This window comes from Schistocerca serialis, chromosome 10 (genome assembly GCF_023864345.2).
Source record: "Schistocerca serialis cubense isolate TAMUIC-IGC-003099 chromosome 10, iqSchSeri2.2, whole genome shotgun sequence".
NCBI classification, from domain to species: Eukaryota; Metazoa; Arthropoda; class Insecta; order Orthoptera; family Acrididae; genus Schistocerca; species Schistocerca serialis.
The window spans coordinates 146548551-146569097 of record NC_064647.1 but is presented as its reverse complement, the minus strand read 5'-3'; the positions used below and the strand labels follow the sequence as shown (position 1 = coordinate 146569097).

Below are 20547 nucleotides of genomic sequence, written 5' to 3'. Positions count from 1 at the left end.
CTTTCACATGTAATATTGGTTTCTAAGGCTAACAAGCTACAACAGAAGCTAAGCTTTCACATCTAATATTGATCTTTTTTGTGTGTGTTATATTTTAAGATACATCAATCAAATGTGCCATTAAATTTAAAATCATAATATAAACTCCTGGGCTCGAAATTCTTGTAAGTGGCTGGTCCTCAAAGTGTTCAGTTTTAAACACTCTGTGATTTAGAAATTCATCCCACTTTCTCACACACAACATAATTCATCTTGCATAAAAAGAAATTTACTTTGAATGTAACGCTTTTCGAACCACCTTTCACAATACTATCCGGAGACTGTTAGAAAAAGGTTCGATTTACCAGTTGCCAGAGAGCGCCAGAAAACAGCCATTATTGCGCATACGTAGCTGCAGTGGTGTAGGAAGCCCGCATGTTCGTATGTATAAAGCACTAAGAGAGCTTACATTACACAATAAAAGAAACAGGGCATCAGAGGATACTGCTGGTATAGCTAACAGCCACACTTCAAGTAGCAGAAAGCGGGAGTAGGTACTGCTCATATGCGAGTCAACTGCGCATGCGCATCAGCCCACTGGCAAGTGGTCAAACGAACCTAATGTGAGCAGTTGTGACGTCATGCTCATAGCAAGCAGGTTATTGTTACGAAGAATTACACAGTCTTTGCTCAACGGCCTTTGACATATTTTTGCTATTTGCAGACGCTTGTGTGTGCTTGGTGTTTTGTTGCCATAAACTGCGCATTTCCTTTGCCACTAAAGTTTTATTTTTTCCCCTCTCGTTTATAATTTATTCTGCAACATCATTCTCCAGTAGCAGGGTACAGAACATTCTTCGCTAGAGAATCAATTCTTACCAGTCAAAATAACAAAAATTTAACTGAAATCTAAAACAATGAAAAATTCCTGGAATTCTGAAAAATTACCGGGTTTTTCCCAGATGAAAAAATTCCTGGGTTTTTCCCGGGTCGTATACACCCTTAAGGTTACACTGTAATACTTGGCGGATCTGCACCAGGGGAATTGGGATCCGTGTAGCTGCAGGTGAAAAGGGGGGTGGGGCATTGCGGGGCTCCACGTCTCCCAAGCCTCTTGGTGATCAGCATAGCCTGTGTCTTTTCAGGGTTGATGGTGATGTGCCAGCAATGGCCCCAGGTTTCTATGTCATCTAAAACCCTTTGTAGCCTATGACCAGGCAGTTATTCGCGTTATGAGTGTAAAAGGCTGCGTCGGCAGCATACTGTGCAGTGTGCACCAGAGGGGCTTTGGGAGTGTCCACAGTGCGCAGACTGTACAATACGGGCCCCAGAATCGATCCCTGTGGCACCCTGGCATGAATATGCCTTTTGGTGGACGCGGCTGTTTCCACCTTGACAGAGAAAGTTCTGTTCGTGAGATAGCTATGGATTAACCTGACTATGCTCCCAGGGAACCCCTGTGTGTTTAACTTGTATAGTAGCCCTTTATGCCATACTGAGTCGACGGCTTTGGCTACATCAAGTAGCACTATCCCACAATAGTCTGGTTAAAGCCCTCTATGGCTACTTCCACCAGTCACCAGTCTCATGATCTGTTGTGGGACAGAGTGGTTCTGTCGAAATCCGAATTGGAAATCCAGCAGAAGTCGCTTGTTGGTGATGTGATCTCATGTGGGTATTAGCAGGAGGCGCTCATAGATCTTGCTGAGAGTTGGTAAGAGGCTAATAGGCCTGTAGTACTGTGGGAATAAAGAGTCTTTCCCTGGTTTGTGTATCGCAACCACTTCTGTATATTTCCAGGATGCTGGAAACTCGCAGGTATGAGTAATCTCGAATACGTTCACGAGGTGTTTGATAGACGAGAGTGGGAGGTTTTTGACTAGCTGCTTGGTGACACTGTTGTGTCCTGGCGCCTTTTTCGTAGAGGGGGGGGGGGGGACTAATTACTTTTGCCATGTCCTTGGGGGCAAAAAGTCGGGGTTCGTTCTCTGGGTCCTCCTCAGCACTGAAGAAGACAGCCAGTTGATGATGGACTACCTCTTCGTGTTGATCATCCTGGCTTCTGCCACTTGGAACCGCTACTCAAAGGAGCCGGTGAGCGCATTGGCCTTTTCAACATGGCTGTAGGCCAGACCTTGCTTGCCATGCAGTGGCGGCAACCTAGCACGTCTTTTGGTGAATTGCTTGTTTGCTTGCCATAGTGTGTGATTCTCTATTTTGAGAGCTGTGAGGCGGTTGTGCCATTGCTGGTTTCTGTGCATATTGAGTGCTACTTTCAGCTCTCTGTGTAGACAACTGAGCAGCCTCCTGGTGGCCTGATTTCTGGTGATCTTCCACTCTTTTGCCACTCTGTTCTAGTGTCGGATTTGGGCTAGCAAATGTGCCGGGAGTTGTACTTGCGGGTTGTACTTTGTAAGAGAGTGGCATCTTCCGCTGCCCGCAAAATGGTACCTGTTATGTCTTGTAGCGCGTGTTCTACTGTTTCGGCTGTAGGTGGTGGAGTGTGAGTGATGTCAGAGGCGAAAATTTCTCGGTATTGCTCCCAGTCTGTAGGTTTGTAAGACGTCTGGTACTGTGGGAGTGCTACCCATTCTCCCACATTGACCTCTAGAATCACTGGGTTGTGGTCGGAGGACATTCTGTTGATTGTCCTTGCTGTCACAAACCCTGTGATCCTCCTAGTTAGGGCTATGTCTAACATGTTGGCCCTACCTCCGTTTTCTGGAAAATGTGTGTGCTCAACCATACCCCATGTTTCGAAATGGTGGTCACGCACTAGTTATTGCAGTCTGGCGCCTGCTCTGGAGGTTACTCTAGAGCTCCAACTGGGATGTTTGGCGTTGAGTCACCTCCTATTATGAGTTTGCCTTCAATTTGCCCTAGAGCAGCTATGTGTCCCTTGTCTATCGCATCTTGTAGGGGTTGGTAGATTGCAACAATTGTTAGGGGTCTGGTGGCAATGATTACTTCCACTGCCACTATTTCGATTTTATTGGTAGCTGGTAGGTATACCTGGTAGTGGGGGGATCCCTCTTTCCACCTTGGGTTGGCCTGTCTTTACGGTAGCTAATATAGTTGGGAACTGTTGCTTTTATTCCTGGTTTTAGGTGGGTTTCCCCCATCATGCATATGTCGATGGAGAACTCCTTCACGAGTTCCTGAACTCGACCTCTTGATTAACAATGCTGTCTGCGTTAAAGACGCACATTGTCGGGCTATGGATATTTGGTCATCTATCCATGATGGGGTTTTGAACATCTGAAGAAGTTGCAGAGGGGAGGGGGGGGGGGGGCTGCTGCCTGAAGGGCAACAAGGATCTAAGTGACCTAACAACTGATCCGAGGGGATGGATTAAGTGTGTGGTTCCCTACAACTTCCTCTGTCTTACTGGACCTGGTCGTTGTTATGTTTTCCTGGTGTTGTTCTTGCGTATGTGTCTGGTGTTGTGGTGATAGAGCTTGCGTCTATTTCTCGACGTTTCTGTGGATTTTTGGTGGAGAAACCACTTCCGCGAATGTTGCCCTTGGTGTGGTCTGTCTGCTCATTGTCAGTGATATTTATGTTCGTCAGTCGGGCTTCGATTCCCTGTACTGACGGTCCGATTGCGGCCGCCGATATTCAGATTGCGAGCGCCGACGCTTCGATTGCGGCCGCCGACAATCCGTTTGCGGGCGCCGACCCAGGTCCGCGCCGTCCCTGTCGTCGCGACGGGTGGTGGAAGGTTCAGAACCCCGCGAAGTGCCCCGGCGGCCGTCGTGGAAGGATGTTGCGTCCGCTTGAGGCGTAACTCCTTGACGGAGCTAAGTAATGGTTTCCATGCCTTGCTGAGTTAAAAACCTGTGTCTCGGTTTATGAGATTGCCCGTTATACAAATTTCAATGACCTCCTTGAAGATGCTGTCCCAGTAGAAGCTGGTAGGGGTCAGAATCTTGGTCTCTTTGCATTTCGTCTTGTTTCCGGTTTCCAAGCAGTGTTCCGCCGGTGCCGACTTGTTGGGCTGGCCTATGCACTTGTGGCGTTGGTGTTCCTTGCAGCAGTCTTCAACTGTTAGGAATGTTTGACTGATCTAGGATTTGTCGCAACCACATGGAATATTGTATACACCCGCTTCACTGACTCCAGTAAGGCGCATATCTTGGACAGTGGTCGGAGGACAGGGTCAATTTTGTGTTGTTTTAGTAGTCTTCCAATTTTTGACGTCATGTTGCCCGCATATGGTAGAAAGGCAAGGCCTGGTTCCTTATCTTCAGGCTGTTCTTCATCTGCGTAACACTGACAATGAGCAGACAGACCATTCCACATCAGAACCACCTGATGGTGGCGGAAAGGTTATTCACCGAAATATCCAGACATTTCAACGATTTCATTTGGATGGATACCAGAGAGCCCTGGAAACAACACATATGCCAGGAAAGCCTCCGATCACATATTGTTGTTTTGTGTTATTCAGATGCTGTACTTTATTCAATGTAAGTAAAATTTTTATACATGCTACGACTTATGTTCTAGATTGAAAATATGTCTAAAGTTTGAATACAGCACATTATTTGAAACAAGGAGAAGCACAAATATTGGTTTCACTGTGAAACCACTATGTTAATATGATACCTTTACCATACAAAGCTTCAATTTTTATATACAGTAAGTTATTTAACTTTTACATCTATTTAGATGGATAAAAGATGCACCTTGGCAGAATTAGATGGGGCTACTGTCTACAACCGACTTTTTGAGGCCATTCCAAGCGATTTGTCAGAAACTGAAGCCTATAATCTGGAGGGTATTGTATACAACTTCTTCCTTCCATCCTAGACTTTGCAGAACTGAAGTGGGCACGTGAGTTTGGTGATTATGATAATATAAGTTTTGTGGAGGAAACTGGGCCTTCATCCAATTTCGATAATCTTTCTTCCCCAGTTGACTTTTTCCTTGAACTTGTTATGAACAGACATTGGAGGAAATAAGTGTATCAGACAAATTTATATGATATGCAAAATCCCCACCTACAAATGGAGATGAGATGACAGTGTTTCTAGGTATTAATTTTCTTATGGGTGTAAGACCACAACCTAGTTTTAGGGATTACTGCTCATCTTTCCCAGCATTGTGGGATGAATATATTGCCCAAAGAATGTCATTGTATGGATTTGTGTGGCTCCTTTCTAATTTACATGTAAATGACAGCAAAAAACAACCACATAGGGGATCAGCAGATTATCACAAACTATATAAACTATGACCTCTCTCTCCACAACCTACAAAAACTGTTACAAGCCATCTAAGAAACAAAGCACTGACAAGTCAATGATTAAGTTCAAAGGGTGATCATTTATGAAAATGTATATGCTAAAGAAACCCAAAAATAGATTACAAAGTGTGGGTAAGGGCGGATGAAATGAGGTATATTTGTGTTTCAAATCTACACAGGGAAAAAAAGAACCCAGGTAGAAAAGGGCCTAGGTGGGAGTAATGTTACTGATTTGACAAGGTCACTGGTAGGTCTGGGTTATGAAATCTATGTAGACAACTATTTTACATCAGTACCATTGTTCAAAAACCTATTAGATCCAATGTATGCCTGTGGCATAGTTAAAAAATGTCAGGAAATACTTGTCAAAATTTTAAATCTGATAAATGTTATACTTGTGGGGACTCAGAGTGGAGGAACTGGGAGGGAGTAACCTGCACTAAATGGACGGACAAAAAATCTGTTCTTTTTCTCTCAAACTTCCATAATCCAAACCAAGAACCAACAGTGGACCAAAGGAAAAAAGATGTCTCTCAGAAAGCAATAACATGTCCAAAAGTCATATGTGACTACAATACTTCAAGGGATTATGTTGACAAAGCAGACATGCTCAAATAAACTTATGAATTAGACAGGAAAAGCAAGAAGTGGTGGCACAATATATTTTTTTTAATTCTTGGACGCTACTGTCATGAATGCCTATATCATATATAAAATAAAAACTGGAGGAACACCACTGAAATTAAAAGATTTTAAGATACTACTTGTTGAGGGTCTGTTTGCGCAAGGCGGCATGTCTCCTGGCAGGAAAAGGAAAGCAATATCCTCGCCACCATCGTCTAAGAAGACATTTAGAATGGAAGTCCCTGTAGATAAAAGGCAATGCAATGAATCACATATTCCTGTTCATAGCAAATCGGAACACTGTGCAAACTGTAGTTCAAAGAAGGAGCCTCATAGGACCAGATGGTCATGCAAAGTATTTGATGTCAGTTTGTTCCTAACAGATAAAAGTAACTGTTCTTTGAAATATCATGAAAAGTAGGAAACAAGTTGTATGTAATGTACTTTGAAATTCTGCATTGAATAAATTTTTTTGGGACATCAGTTTATAAAAAAATGTGTATGAAAGAAAATGTAACATCAGTGTAATAAGTGGATTTTTGAAAGACACTGAACAACCCCTTGTGTCACAGTGGTTTCATAATGAAACCACCTATGTATATCTTTTTTTAATAAAAATTGAAATTAAAAAAAAAAAAAAAATTTGTAATGTGCTCCAGCAATGCAATAAAGGATAAGATCAAATTTCAGTGCATATCATATCCAGAAGTATTTGTGAGACTCAAAGGGTTAAACAATCTGCTTGGAATTCAATTACTTCCATGTTACAGTACGGCAGTAGTTAGCACATATTAGACTTTTGTGAAGGAGGTTTCAGGCCGAAGTTTACGAACCAGTACTCTTTGATACATGCAAAAATAGCTACGACATATTTGTACAATACAGCCACTAAATTACCTTCCGGGACAAATATATTTGTTAAAATTAAAAGAAAAATAATGAAAGAACACAAAAGGCAGGCAAGGACATATGAAGTTAACTGAAAATTTTCTTTCTCCAAGTAAGAAATAAATATCCATTATCTCATAATGCTGTTATGACCTATTGGATGAATTTATTTATGAAACAAGCAGTTAAGAGGTTAGAGATTTATGACAATGATAATGGAATGTAATGCAAGTGTATCTGAAACTTAGTGGTACTGCAGTGCACCATAAGCATGTTATTCGAAGTTTCCATAGATATTCCATTATGTTTATCCGTAACAACTAGCCCAGGTTTACTAAATACCCCCTCACTAGAGACGGCCGAGGCAGGTGTACATGAAACTTCCCGTGCCACTTGCGACAGTCTGGGGTAAGTTGTTGCTCTTGATTTTCACCACTCCAGAAGTGACTTTCCCTCATCTAGTTTTCTCCTCCTCTTCTCACAATGCAGACACTCTTTGCACGTTTTGAAGACGTCCATGCTGAGGGTTCCTCATCTGAATGACACTGTAAATTATACAACTTACCTGTATTGTGGACAGATATGTTATATTGCCTAGCTGCTAATAATTTTGGTACATTGTTCACATGAATTTAAGCCTTCTCACTATTAAAAGGTCAGTCTTTGAGAATGTCACTACTGATACGATATTCACTTAGCATACCTACACATCATCTTGTTCTGCGTAAACAAACGTGCTACACATCGCTTTCACCTTTTAAGTGCAGTATATCTGGAACACGCTGTGATATAATTTTCTTTCTCACAGTTATTGAAATTACTTCAGCTGATTTGCCTGTCTTATCAGAAATAATGCAAGCAAATGCACTTGCTTGGTTTCCATTTTCACTGAAGGTATTTAGAGCGCTCACAATCAGCACTAGTATTCCCTGAAGATGTTTGATGATACTGGGGCACACAATCTTTAATATGATCTCTCATCCAGCTCTGGATGTTTCAAATCTCTCATCCAAACCTAAATTTTAGTTGCTTATAAGTGCGTCATTTTATGTACGTGGGAGTGTTTACCACACTGTCCGCTGCTTTCTCACAAGGGAACTTCCCAATCGCACCACATGTTTGTTCTCTATCTGTAGTCTTAGCAGTTCTCATACTATACATTGGTTATAGAATGCAAGTCATGTGGTAAGAATACATTACCATTGCAAGTAAATGTCATAACGAGTGCAGGTGAGATACCACAGACGTCTCACAGAAATAAAGACAACAAATAAACAGATGTGAACTACGTTACAACAAAGGAATTCAAGAGTCAAACCTACCAAAACAGAACACACAACTTCAGAAACATTAAAAACAATATGGTTTGTCAGAGTACAGAGGAACTGTGCAATGTTGTGCTCATTTGTTGAGGCTTATGTGACAAACTACTATGTTTTCATAATTTCCTTGGGAGTGATAACATTCTCATTCAAACAAAAGAAATACCTAAATTAGGCAAGGAGGTGTATCTCTCTCACACACTCACCAGGCATACAAATTGGGTCCTGTCATATGACACATGTACTGTCAATGCCGTGTATGACACACCAGATGTGTTTCCAGTGGAGGATTCGGATGACTTGCCTCTGAATTTCCCTTGTTAGTACAGTGTTTCTGTAGTAGGACCACTGTCAGCTACCATAGCACTGAAATGCTTCGAGAAACTTAATTTGTCAGCCACCTGCTAATCCTAGTTCCCAAACAAGTGTATTTTCACCAGTTCACATAAAACAGCAGCAATTTGTTCATGCCGCTTAAACACAGATTTTAGAGTATGCCGAAGTATTCTAGTGAGTCTTAGTATGCTGCTATACTGCAACTGTGTCATTCACATGGTCACTCCTTTTTAAGCAAGTTGTGGCATTTTTGTCGATTCCAAAGACGTGTAAGCATTAGGACAATATTCCAGCGACCATTGATGCTCAAGGGCATGGCGTAGATCAGGAATGGTTGTACGGAAGGCTACAATCTGTCTCAAATGCCTTTTTCATACGCTATGTGATCAAAAGTGTCTGACACCTGGTTGAAAATGACTTACAATTTTGTGGTGCGCTCAGTCAGTAATCCTGGAATTCAATATCGTGTTGGCCCACCCTCAGCCTTGATGACAGCTTCCAGTCTTGCAAGAATATGTTCAGTCAGGTGCTGGAAGGTTTCTTGGGGAATGGCAGCCCATTCTTCACGGAGTGCTGCACTGAGGAGAGGTATCGATGTCAGCCGGTGAGGCCTGGCACGAATCTGGCAATCCTAAACATCCCAAAGGTGTTTTATAGGAATCAGGTTAGGACTGTGCAGGCCAATCCATTACAGGGATGTCATTGTTGTGCAACCACCCCACCACAGGCCAGGCATTATGAACAAGTGCTTGATTGTGTTGAAAGCTACAATTACCATCCCCGAATTGCTTTTAACAGTGGGAAGAAGGTGCTTAAAACATCAATGTACGCCTGTGCTGTGATAGTGCCACGCAACACACCAATGGGTGCAAGCCCCATCCATGAAAAACATAACCACACCATAACATCAACACCTCCATGATTCGTCACTCCACACAACATTTTTCCACAGTTCAATTGTCCAATGTTCATATTCCTTACACCAAGCAAGGTGTCGTTTGGCGTTTACCGGCATGATATGTGGTATGAGCAGCCGCTCGACCAAGAAATCCAAGTTCTCACCTCCCGCCTATCATAGTACAAGCAGTGAAACCTGATGCAGTTTGGAATTCCTGTGTGATGGTCTGGATAGATGTCTGCCTATTACCACGCTCTTCAACTATTGGCAGTATGTCAGTCAACGGACGAGGTCAGCCTGTACACGCCCCTTCAAGTTTCCACTTCACTACCACATCGTAAACAGTGGGCCTAGGGATGTTTAGGAGTGTGGAAATCTCGCGTACAGACATACAAGTGACACTAGATTAACTGACCACGCTTGAAGTTCGTTGAGTTCTGCAGTGTCCCATTCTGCTCTCTCACAATGGCTAATGGCTCCTGAGGGCACTGATATCAAGTACCTGGCAGTAAGTAGCAGCACAATGCACCTAATACGAAAACATTTTTGGGGTGTCCATACGAAAACATTTTTGGGGTGTCTGGATACCTTTGATTACATAGTGTGTGTATCACTAACGAAGGTAACCTGTGACAGATGGCTTTCAATTCTCCCTGACATGTTCATATTAGTTTCAATTTCTTCCTGTATACTTCTCCCTGTATCAGATGGGAACTTTGCAATAAACAGGGCCCGATTTTCCCACTGCAACTCTCGCAAGACTGAATGCATATTAAGAGTTAAATAATGCATTTTGGGTACGCGTCTGTTCACATGTCAGATGTACATGCACTTGTCAATACGAGAAACTGACGACGAATAAGGAAGCACACCTCTTGCATCTGCAGTGGGGTACTTAGCTCTTATTTCTGACAGTATCTGTGTGCACAATTGACAAAGCTTTCTCCTGCAACTGTGCTGAATGGTCACAGATCTCTTCCACACATTGTTACACACTTCTCCAGCACAATGGATTCTGCCAACACTGGAAGGTTGCCACTTCTATAGATACTACTATTAGGAGTAACTTTACAGGTATTCAAGCGTCTTAACAGTATTGGTAATATCACCACAGGAAGCTAATAACTTAATGAAAGCCACTACACTCTGGAAAACCTACAGACTTCTTTTGATTATTTACAACCTGTGTAAAATTTTGCCATACTATGGTATCTCCAAATTTCTTCAGAGTAGTTTCCCCTCCTCCAGTTTCAGTTAAATTTCTTTTTTTTCTTGTACACGTTTTCTAATCCTTGGATGTTGGAAGAACCTTCGATATTCACAGTGGCATCTCTTGAACATATCTGACGGACATGCAGTTCTCTGTATCATCAAACAGAAGAGCGAAAGTGGTGGGACAGCAAGAGGGGGAGGGGGGGGGGGGGGGGGGGGGGGGGGGGAGGACACCACCGTGAGAAAAGCAACACTGAGGCACCAAGCACTTCCAGCAGGACAACCATATCGTACAGTAAAAAAAAATATCACAAGTATAATCAAGCTTTGTTCAACAATCACTTCCCATAATGAGTACAACAAACTGTAAAAATCTGACTTCCTAAACGACTGACATTTCGAACAGTCTGTCTGTACTTCTTTTCAGTTTTGAAGAACCATTTCAACATGTCAAGGGTGCCCATATGATAGTTTGTAGGCAGTTTATGAAGTATTTTTGATGTTCTAAAATACAAATGGCAATGTAATTATTCAGAAGAAAGGTAATCCTGACCATCATAAAAACCTGCTTTCACTGACATTTAAATAATTTTCTGGGATGAAAAACAGCTGAGATTACACTATATTTTTTTCCTTTGACAGAGCCGGTGTGGGGGGACATCGACGACGCCATAGTCCACCCTTGGTCACAGGTATGGGTGCCCTTGCAACATTTGTTCCTTAATCCCCATTCTCACCTAGATCAGTTTCTCTGTCCACTAGCTACGGCAGTAACACACACTCCTGTGACACATTGCTAAGGTATAAGATCAGACAATGCCTATTCAGCTGTACTTGTCATGACGCACTTCACACCTCAATTGTTCCTTCAGCCACAGCTGTGGCCTCCATGACAAATTCTTTGCAACTTTCTACATGTCACTTAAATGGTGCCTTGCAATAACTATAATGAACAATTCTGATTTGTTGTCATCAATACGTCTTCTATTATGTTCATTAGCAAGTAATGTTGGCATAATGGCTTTAAAAAACCTAGAGTGAACCTTCAACATTTTTCTGTAATTTATTGCTGAAATTGTGTAATTAGAGTTTTATAGCAAAGTTCCTTTTAAATAAGATTTTTGATTTGTGATACTTTCAGTTCATTCTGTCAATAAGTGTTCCAAATCGTAAATTCTTTTAGCAAATACCACAACTTGAGAAAAAATATAAAACACGCACTTAGCGACTTGGCATCTACTTTTAAAGTATGTCATTTATACACCGACAGTAGCAGGTTCTTGCAATAACATTTCCAAAAGTAGAGTTAAGTATTTGACAACACTTCCTCTGTTCTTAAAAACAGTATGAAATAAAAATGAAGTACAAGCACTTTTATGATAGAAGAGATTGTTTCTTAGAAGTAATTATGAGCTTTTAACACTTGTATTAGCTTCCAGAGTTTGAGGTGTTAAATTTTTGAATGAGAGCTAAAGAATGTTTCTTTAAAATACACACAAAATAGCGAAAAGCTAGGCCTTTCTAATAATGGTGCCATTTGGGCAGCCATACTTTGAGCCTTTCAAAATTGTTGGCCTTAGTGGGAATAGAACATGGTTTCCAGAGTAGTGGTCCACTACAGTAATCTCTACACTGTAGGGATCATCACAAGCAGCAGCTGAAATAAATAATTCCACTACTGAGGAAGTCAGGCATATGTAGAATCTTGTCAAAAGTTGTGAATCTTAACATCTGCTTTCAAAATACTGCCTACAGAGATAACTCATTCTCAGTCTCGTTTTGCTAACGCTAAGACTACGGAACTCAATTTGAGGAAAAATTATAAATCAGCAGATTTCCTTACAGAAAAGTTACTTCTACATCAGTTCAATTCTTTCCTGGGACAAGCACAAGAAATTCTCTATCACATTGTCATAAAACAGGCTTGCTCCTCAGAGTGACAAGGGTTTGCTTCTCTACTGAAAGTAGACTAAGTCACTCAGTCTCATCGTGACTCTGTGCTGCTTAGGTATGTATTCTTTTCAGAGCCAAGAGACTGTTCCACTGAAGATTTTGTACACAGTTTTATCAATATCAAAGTTGACAATTTACACACTTGTTCATTAGTGAAACTACCTCAGTCTTTGAAGAGCATTCGGATACAATGAGTTAATTTTTCAAAGCAACTTAATCTAACAGTGGCCCACTAATTGACAACTGTTTATGTAAGAGGGTCAGGAAATTTCAGTCCATTTTCTTAGTTCTGAGAGTAAATCAGTGAAAAAGTTCCAGCTTAAAAAAAGAGAACCTCAGCTATCTCTCACGTCAATTTCTGTTTCAACTGAATGTAGTCTCTTTACTATCTGTTTAGAATTTGTATCCCAGTTTTGATCCATTGACGATTTCCCTGTCAAATTGCAAATGTTCTGAAATCTCCTTAACCTTCTTGCTGCGATACACACCACAATTTGTCATTTGCAGTATGTTATACAAGACATCCATGTAAGTGACCAGCTTAGAAAAAACTTCCAAGAAAATTTACTGAAAGCTGTTCAGAAACGCAAAAAACCTTGAGATTTTACCACTGCATCATTGACCAAATTAAGACTTGTCCAGAACACTGTCAAACAATTGTAAAAGTTTTTCTCTGTGTTGACTAATCTGGATGAGAAGTTCCACCCAGTTGGGGCAAGAGATGGCAACTTCCTTTGAACAAATTCCTGTAACACCACCACATGTCTCGCCAACCACCTTATCTGCAATGGAAAATTCAACTATGCACTCAACATGAGCAAACAGACCCTTAGCAGTTCTGTCTGCAAACATCATTAAAAACCAATGAATGTTTCACATCACCTTCATGAACAGTGGACAGCTGCGATTTACACCACGTCCTAAGTTTCGTCACGCATAATGGCTAAAAAATCTGCTGAATCTATTTCCGGTTTTAGTGATACCTTGACAACCTCAGAAATAGCTTTAATAAGGCCACTTTGTATACTTGCAGATGTTGCTCAAAATACTGTAGAAGTACTGAAGTGTGCTTCTAGCAAGTGGCCACAGTTTTTCAAAACCTTCAGTAATTCCAGGTGCAGCATATATGGTTGCTTTATAAATTATTAAAAAATATTACAGCTTACTTCATGCAGACAAACAGAATTTAAAATTAGCTAGAAGGGCAGTACAGGAAAAAGACACTAGCTGTCCGAAAGCATTTAGAGAGAGAGAGAGAGAGAGAGAGAGAGAGAGAGAGAGAGAGAGAGAGAATCACCCCACATTTAATTACTCTGTCATTACAACCAGTGTCAACTATACATCAATTACAGCAGAAATAGCAACTAGGGCAATAAATGTGTGTTTCGGAGAATGAATGAACAAATCTAAATTGGGATTCAGACAGGTTGTGACCTATACAACAGTACCATCCAAAACAAAAACTGTCTAATTTCCCTGGAATAAAGCATCACAAATGACCAGTTCCTCAAAACATACATTAAGAACATCCCATCAAATCTACACGCAAAAACATAATTCCACCATCAAAGGCTGAATAATTTTCATTTCACAATTTCAATGTACCATGACAACTGAAGAGACCAATGAGATCTACTGTAGTAGTGTACATCATTGAGTAAATAGTAACTAAAACCATTTCCCATTACATACCTACCCTTTTCCAACATGACAGCGACAAATATTACATAATGTAATATTTCACGCTGCTTTTAGAACCAAAGCACTTTCAGTTTTACAATGCAATTATCACAAAACCTTCATATCAAAGCAAGTGATGTTGATTCATTTAAACAGTAAAATTACAATATTACATTTAAGCAAAATGATAGTTCAGTATCCAATGGTAAAAGTTATGATAACAAAGTTTAATTTGGTGTGAGTATTCAATTTCTTTTATTTACAGACAAAGTAATATGAAGAAGCTGCATTACATGCCACCACAACAAAAACACTGGGTGTATTAGCGTGGATACAGGACAGGCTGTTAAATGATTTTGGTATACAATGCACAACTAACGAAAACACACACACACACACACACACACACACACACACACACACACACACACACAAAATTCCTGATGTGTTCTGAACCACAGTTCAGAATTTTAGACATAGTTTCAATTCACAATCTTTATTAACATTCAGGGAAACAGGCAAGCAATAAAAATTTAAATCCAAAATGCACTCCCTCTGAAGGAATACATGTAGTACACACAAAACTGTTTAATAAAACCAGCTTGTTACTATCACACATGCCAGTGGTGTTAAATGCTGCAAATGACCTTATAAAATGTTGGCTATTTTTCAAAATGGAGGCACACAATCTCACCAATCTCAAATTCCCCTCAACAATAAATAAAGATAACCAGATAAATTGCTTATGAACACTTCCAACATTTTATTACAAAAGTCATGTCTTTGCTACTGCTCACAGTACAAAGAAATTCTGGCAGTAAGCAAAACCCTCATCTCACTTTGTGTAAGTACAATAAATCTTGCATTTATTTGAAGATCTTCCCCTGGTTGAACTTGCGGCCCTGCTTGTCTGTGCCCGTCCACGAGAGGTACTGCTTCACCAGTGCCTTCGTTTCCTCCTTGCTGGGATCCAGCTTGGTCCACTGGTAGGACTCATAGTCAACCTGCCAGTCTGGACTCAGCTGGAACAATGTTGAACATTATCAAATTCACTCTAATTACCAGGAATGCATTAAGTCAATATCATTCGAGAAGAAAGGGCTGATGATATACAATGGCAGCACTTGTGACAAACACACTTTTACCAATCATTCACACATTTAACTATCACATCCAGAGCAAAACATTCTTATTAATAATAGTTTTCCTGGGATCTGGACAATATTTAGGAACAGGTCATCCTGAAAGTTTAAGGAATGACTGTGCTCTGGCCTTGGCACACAAGAGCAATCTGTATAATTTTTCTCATGTTTGAACAATGTGAGGTAAGAAACCTGGTTTAAGAACATTACCCCTTCATTTAATCCAGTAGAACCAGTTCAGCAATCCTAATTTTATTTCTAACTTTAATTGGGTAATATCTCCGGTATTTTTCAGAAATGAATGACTTGTCATTTAACACTTTCAGTATAGTCAGATCTTATATTCGAGTTTTTTTTACCCTCCAACACAACTGAATTGTACTTTATCGAGATCACGTTAGTACGTGTGGCGTTATGAGATCACATACTATCCCAAAAACTGTACCTATAATTCTGCATTTTCACCAACAAAAAATTTAAACCATTGCTGAATTAGGCATTTCTCTGTTTTACATTTTCCCTGCTCAAAATCTGTGTCCTATTACAGTCCTCATTCTAAAGAGATAAATGTTTCCAATTATCTTTGCCTTTGAGATGTAATTCTTAATACACAGACACTATTCTCATTCTCAGATTTGTCTGATTCTCACAGTTTTCCAAGGAATACTTTCCCCTAAGGATTTTTTTAATGTCAAAAGTAATGGTCCAATAACACGATTAAATCTCTCCACAATACATTTAAATTTCACGTGATCAATTTCATGTAACAGCATTTTCCCTTGTGCACATTTAATCAGAACACAAGTTAACTTACTGAACAGCTATCTTCTAATTTTGATTACTCCCTTACTAGACACCAGCCCATTTTCTTTACTGCCTCATCACTCATACAAAATTCTTTTTAATGTGTTTTCTTTACCTCTGCCTTTGCATTCATATTCACGCACCATGAAAACTGACAAAAAATATCACCTTGTATTTCAATACACAAAATAATTTGAAGTGTTCTGTGTAAAATTGAACAGAAAAATTATAACAAAAAGCCAACAGTTTCCTGAACTGCATATAAAAGCAACAGCACACAAATCAAATGGCATGGCAGACAAGCTTAGTGACTTCAAGAAAACAGATGTAGAGAATTTAAACTACAAGGAAAAAATAAATTAGCAGAACTGTGCAACCGTTTTAATAAATTTCACCGAAACACTAACTTTCCACGACTTCAAGAAAGAACAGTTTTCTTTAACTATCACTCTAGCAAAAATAATATACACAAAGGAGATAGCAAAAAGAATCTACAAGAACCCATTCCAAACCATGTAAGGTGGCTTGTTAGACAAGTACATTACTAGCCTCCAACACCCCCAGGCCTCAACAAAATTACCAAAAGGGGTCTTAATTATGGACATCTGTCATTCACTACTGATTTACAGACTAATGTTGAAAAGAAACTGGACACGTAAAGAAATTACTACACAGATATAAACTTCAAAAACCATTGGTATATAAATTTCATCATTTGAATACACATCTTACTTCAGCTCAATTACTGGATTAAATTACCTTACTTGGTACAACACACGGTAAAGCTATGATAAAGTATTTTACACTACCTAAAAATGAGATTACGACAAATGTTTCAACTATTCAAATGTCGTTATACAAACCTTACTTTATATTAATGGCAAACATATGCAATATAAATTTGGCTCGTGTAACACGCGGAAATTTATAATTATACAAATGAAATAATGTAGGTAGTATGGTTTTTATACCAAGTTTTTTGCACATAATGTATTCATTAAAAATACAACAGATTATCAATAATCAGAATTGACTCTTCAGATACCCAAAACAAGTAATCAAAATATTTCATAAGAGGTGTCAGAATCAATTAATTGGGAATCATCATGAGAGTCCACAACTGTTCATTTCTTTCAATTTGAACAAAGTACTTACATCGAATGCCAAGTCCTGTCCTCTCCACACCCAGATTCCTGAAATAGAGCTGTCGTTATCAGCACCAAACAGGCACATTGAGGCAAATGCATTCTTGCGCATTTTATCCAGACGCTGATACATGCCTGCAACAAGACATTAACAGCTTAGAAAAAGCAGCAGAAACCATCTAATGTATTAAAATTAATCACCAAAATTCAGCTGTCCTTACTACATGAGGAAAACTTTTGTAGTAACAACAAGAACACCAAAATAGGATACTTGGTTATAAAATAAAAAGCTTTTTCCAAATCACATTGTGTGAAGACAGCTGACTCGTGTTATACAAATCCCCTAACCAAGTTTGATGGGCTGTCTTTCACTGTAACAAACAGATAGTGGAAATCACTTCCACTGTTTTGGGGAACAGGCAAGGAAGGTAGGGAAAGGGCTGTTTTTAAGAGCAGTCTACAGTATCTACCTATTATGTTTAGACCAAGTGATCCACTGTCTGGAGTCAATACGCTCTTCCTTATTTTGTACGTATTTTATTCTCCTAGAAATTATCTTTTTAAGACAGGAAATTGAGAATTTACTGACTATTAAACTGTTAGGACAATATTATTAATAAATAATGCTACAGCCTAAAATTACTCTAAAACGTGAACTGGCTCTTCAGAATCCAAATATGTAAACACTGATTTTCATAAGAGGTGTCAGAAATCAATGTTTTGGAAATCATCACGAGTATGCACAGAACAACTTTTAGATTCACAGCCTAATAACCAAATCATAACTAGTTGCCAAGGACTTTTATGGTACTTTTTATCCTCTTGCCTCACTAAAGTAACCAGTTTCAACTTGCATGAAAGCAACTGTTCGGCAGATTCTCTGAATAGATCCAATGGTATCTCATCATAAGGACAAATGAACAGGCCATAAGATGATGAAACCAGTTATTTTATTTGTGAGACTGGAACTAGCACCCGTTTATGTGTGTGTGTTTTTTGGAAATTTTATGCTCTAGCATGACTTCATGAAGAAAGTATTTTAAGTCGTTCTGTCACTGCTTTTTCTTAAAAAAGTGAAAGAGAATTACAAAATATGTGAAGCAACACTGTATTGCTATTGCACATAAGGTGTGCAATGTGACTTTGAATTGCTTTACCTTGCTGTCCCTTCCGTTGGTTACAAGTCAAGTGACAGATACACTTGCTTGCCTTTAAAAAAGGGATTACAAAAGATGCACTTCACACAACTGCTTGTACATTTGGGGTACACACAACATTAGTTTCAACAAAATAGTTGATGCCTTACCTGATATAAGGTTGCAGCTCATGAAAACCTTCTGCAGCTCATCATTATATTTGTATTCACCAAGCCAGATTGAGTAATGCTCTGGATCAAACTTCTCCCAAAAATAAGGAATGGATTTACTCTCATCTTCGTTGGAATAGAAACGCTTGAAATCATCCATGTTGAATGTCCTGTAAAATTGAAACTACTTCCAATAAAGTAATTGCACTCCAAACCAGTTTGCAAAAATCTGGAGAAGATTATTACAGTGCTAAGTTTTAAATTCTCTCATATAGTGAGCAGCTACAGTCAGCAAATATACAGTGGAACAAAAGTTGAGCACTCAGTTTCAAACCATAGAACTACGTGTGACGTAAGACTACATGACCAATTTGAAGCCTGACTGAACATCCAACAACACCAAATTTAAAGGGGTCAGAGCACAATTCACCTCACATTGAGCTTGCGCAATGACCAAACTCTGATACAGCGCGCACAGAAAATAATGAAATTCACTGCCCGTTTACAGGATGTGTCCTAAGAGCGATGCATCGCAATTTTTTGTGATTTAACTATACATCACAGAGTGGTTTGACTTGTTGGGGAGGGTTGAGACCCTCAGCTTTACAGCATAAGGTCACTTGACTGCCTCTGTGCTCTCTGAGGGTTAGGATGGCTTCTTCCGTCAATCTCTACGTAGTGGTCGCATCGAAGATATCTTTCGAGCAATGCTATGCAATACTTTAGGTCGCCGACAAGACCTGCACAGGACAGAAGTCAACATTGCGAATGACACTGTGCACCAGTTACTGAATTCAGCCTGTGAAATGAGTGCTCGCTTGACGTCGGAAATATTAGAGTGCTGAAGGCTGCGGTAATGAGAGTGGCGGCTTGGCCACGTGGAAAACTTGAGCAAAAGCTTGTGTCCAGACTTTTGGCCAATGTGCAAAAGCAACAAGTGGAAGTGTTTGAAGAACTTAAGAATTACTAAAGAAGATTCCAATTTCCTGGACAATATGATCACTGCGGATGAGTCGTGGGTCTTTCAGTACGACCCCTAATCAAAGAGGCAGAGTGTGGAATGGCACATAAACCACAAGTGGCCAGACCACCAAAGCTGAATTTTACAAAGCACTGCACCAGAGACAATCACCAGGTCATCTGTGTCCAAAGGAAGTTCTGTGAATCATGGGAACAGCACCATGTCAATGCACCACCACTTTTGTTGTCACAGCCTTGACAAGTTGCTCTATAGTCTTGACCTGGCCTCAGCAGACTTTTGTGTTTCCTCAGCCGAAAACAGACCTCAATGGAAAGCATCTTGAGTCTGTGGACAATGTGCAAACTACTTCAACGGCTTCCCTGAATAGCATCCCAATTAAGGAATCCCATGATTACGATGCGGAAATCTCACTGTCAAAAATGTACTGATGCAGAAAGATCATATGCCCAAAGCATTTTAAGTTGTTGAACCTATCTGTGAGTAGCTTTTTTTGAAAAATATGCAACGCATTAGTTTTTGGACAAACCCTGTAGACCCAGTAACATGGACCAGGTTTTCTACCTCATCCCTCACAGATATTATATTGAGTAAGTTGCAACACCTACTTACAGACTAAACACTTAACTGTTTGAAGTCACAGTATCTTCCAGATTCTCTCTAAATTTTGTTCTTTGGAAAATAATAAAACCGAGACTTCACCACCTATTGAATTTTGTATGCATTATTATTTATTAACAATGCTACAATCTACAGTAAATTCTCAATAACGGACACTGGCTCTTCAGAATCCAAATACATAATCAAAGATTTTCAGATAAGAGGTGTCAGAAATCAATGAAATGGAAATCATCATGAGAGCCCCGCTAAGGAGAACCTAGCGCAAAGGCTCCCGACTTCACATTTTTTTTAATGTCAACGCCTCAGGGTAAGTAACTTTACTTAAAGCAACACTCAAACTACAAAACTTGGATCCACCCCACCTTCAAATCCTAGATTTGACCTTGGTAACTGTATGCAAAATTATTTAT

At 39.8% G+C, this 20547-nt stretch overlaps 1 protein-coding gene across 1 annotated transcript in view; it reads right to left on the bottom strand.

The window, feature by feature from the left end:
* Positions 1–14879: 14879 nt before the first annotated feature.
* Positions 14880–20547, bottom strand: part of LOC126425296 (elongation factor 1-gamma) — a 50897-nt gene continuing 45229 nt past the window's right edge. Inside the window, exons 8-10 of the mRNA XM_050088274.1 lie at positions 18538–18707; positions 17242–17366; positions 14880–15162 (exon numbers count right to left, since the gene is read on the bottom strand). Of these exons, the coding sequence (XP_049944231.1) occupies positions 15007–15162; positions 17242–17366; positions 18538–18707 (451 nt within the window). The 3' untranslated portion in view covers positions 14880–15006. The remainder of the gene's footprint in view (positions 15163–17241; positions 17367–18537; positions 18708–20547) is intronic.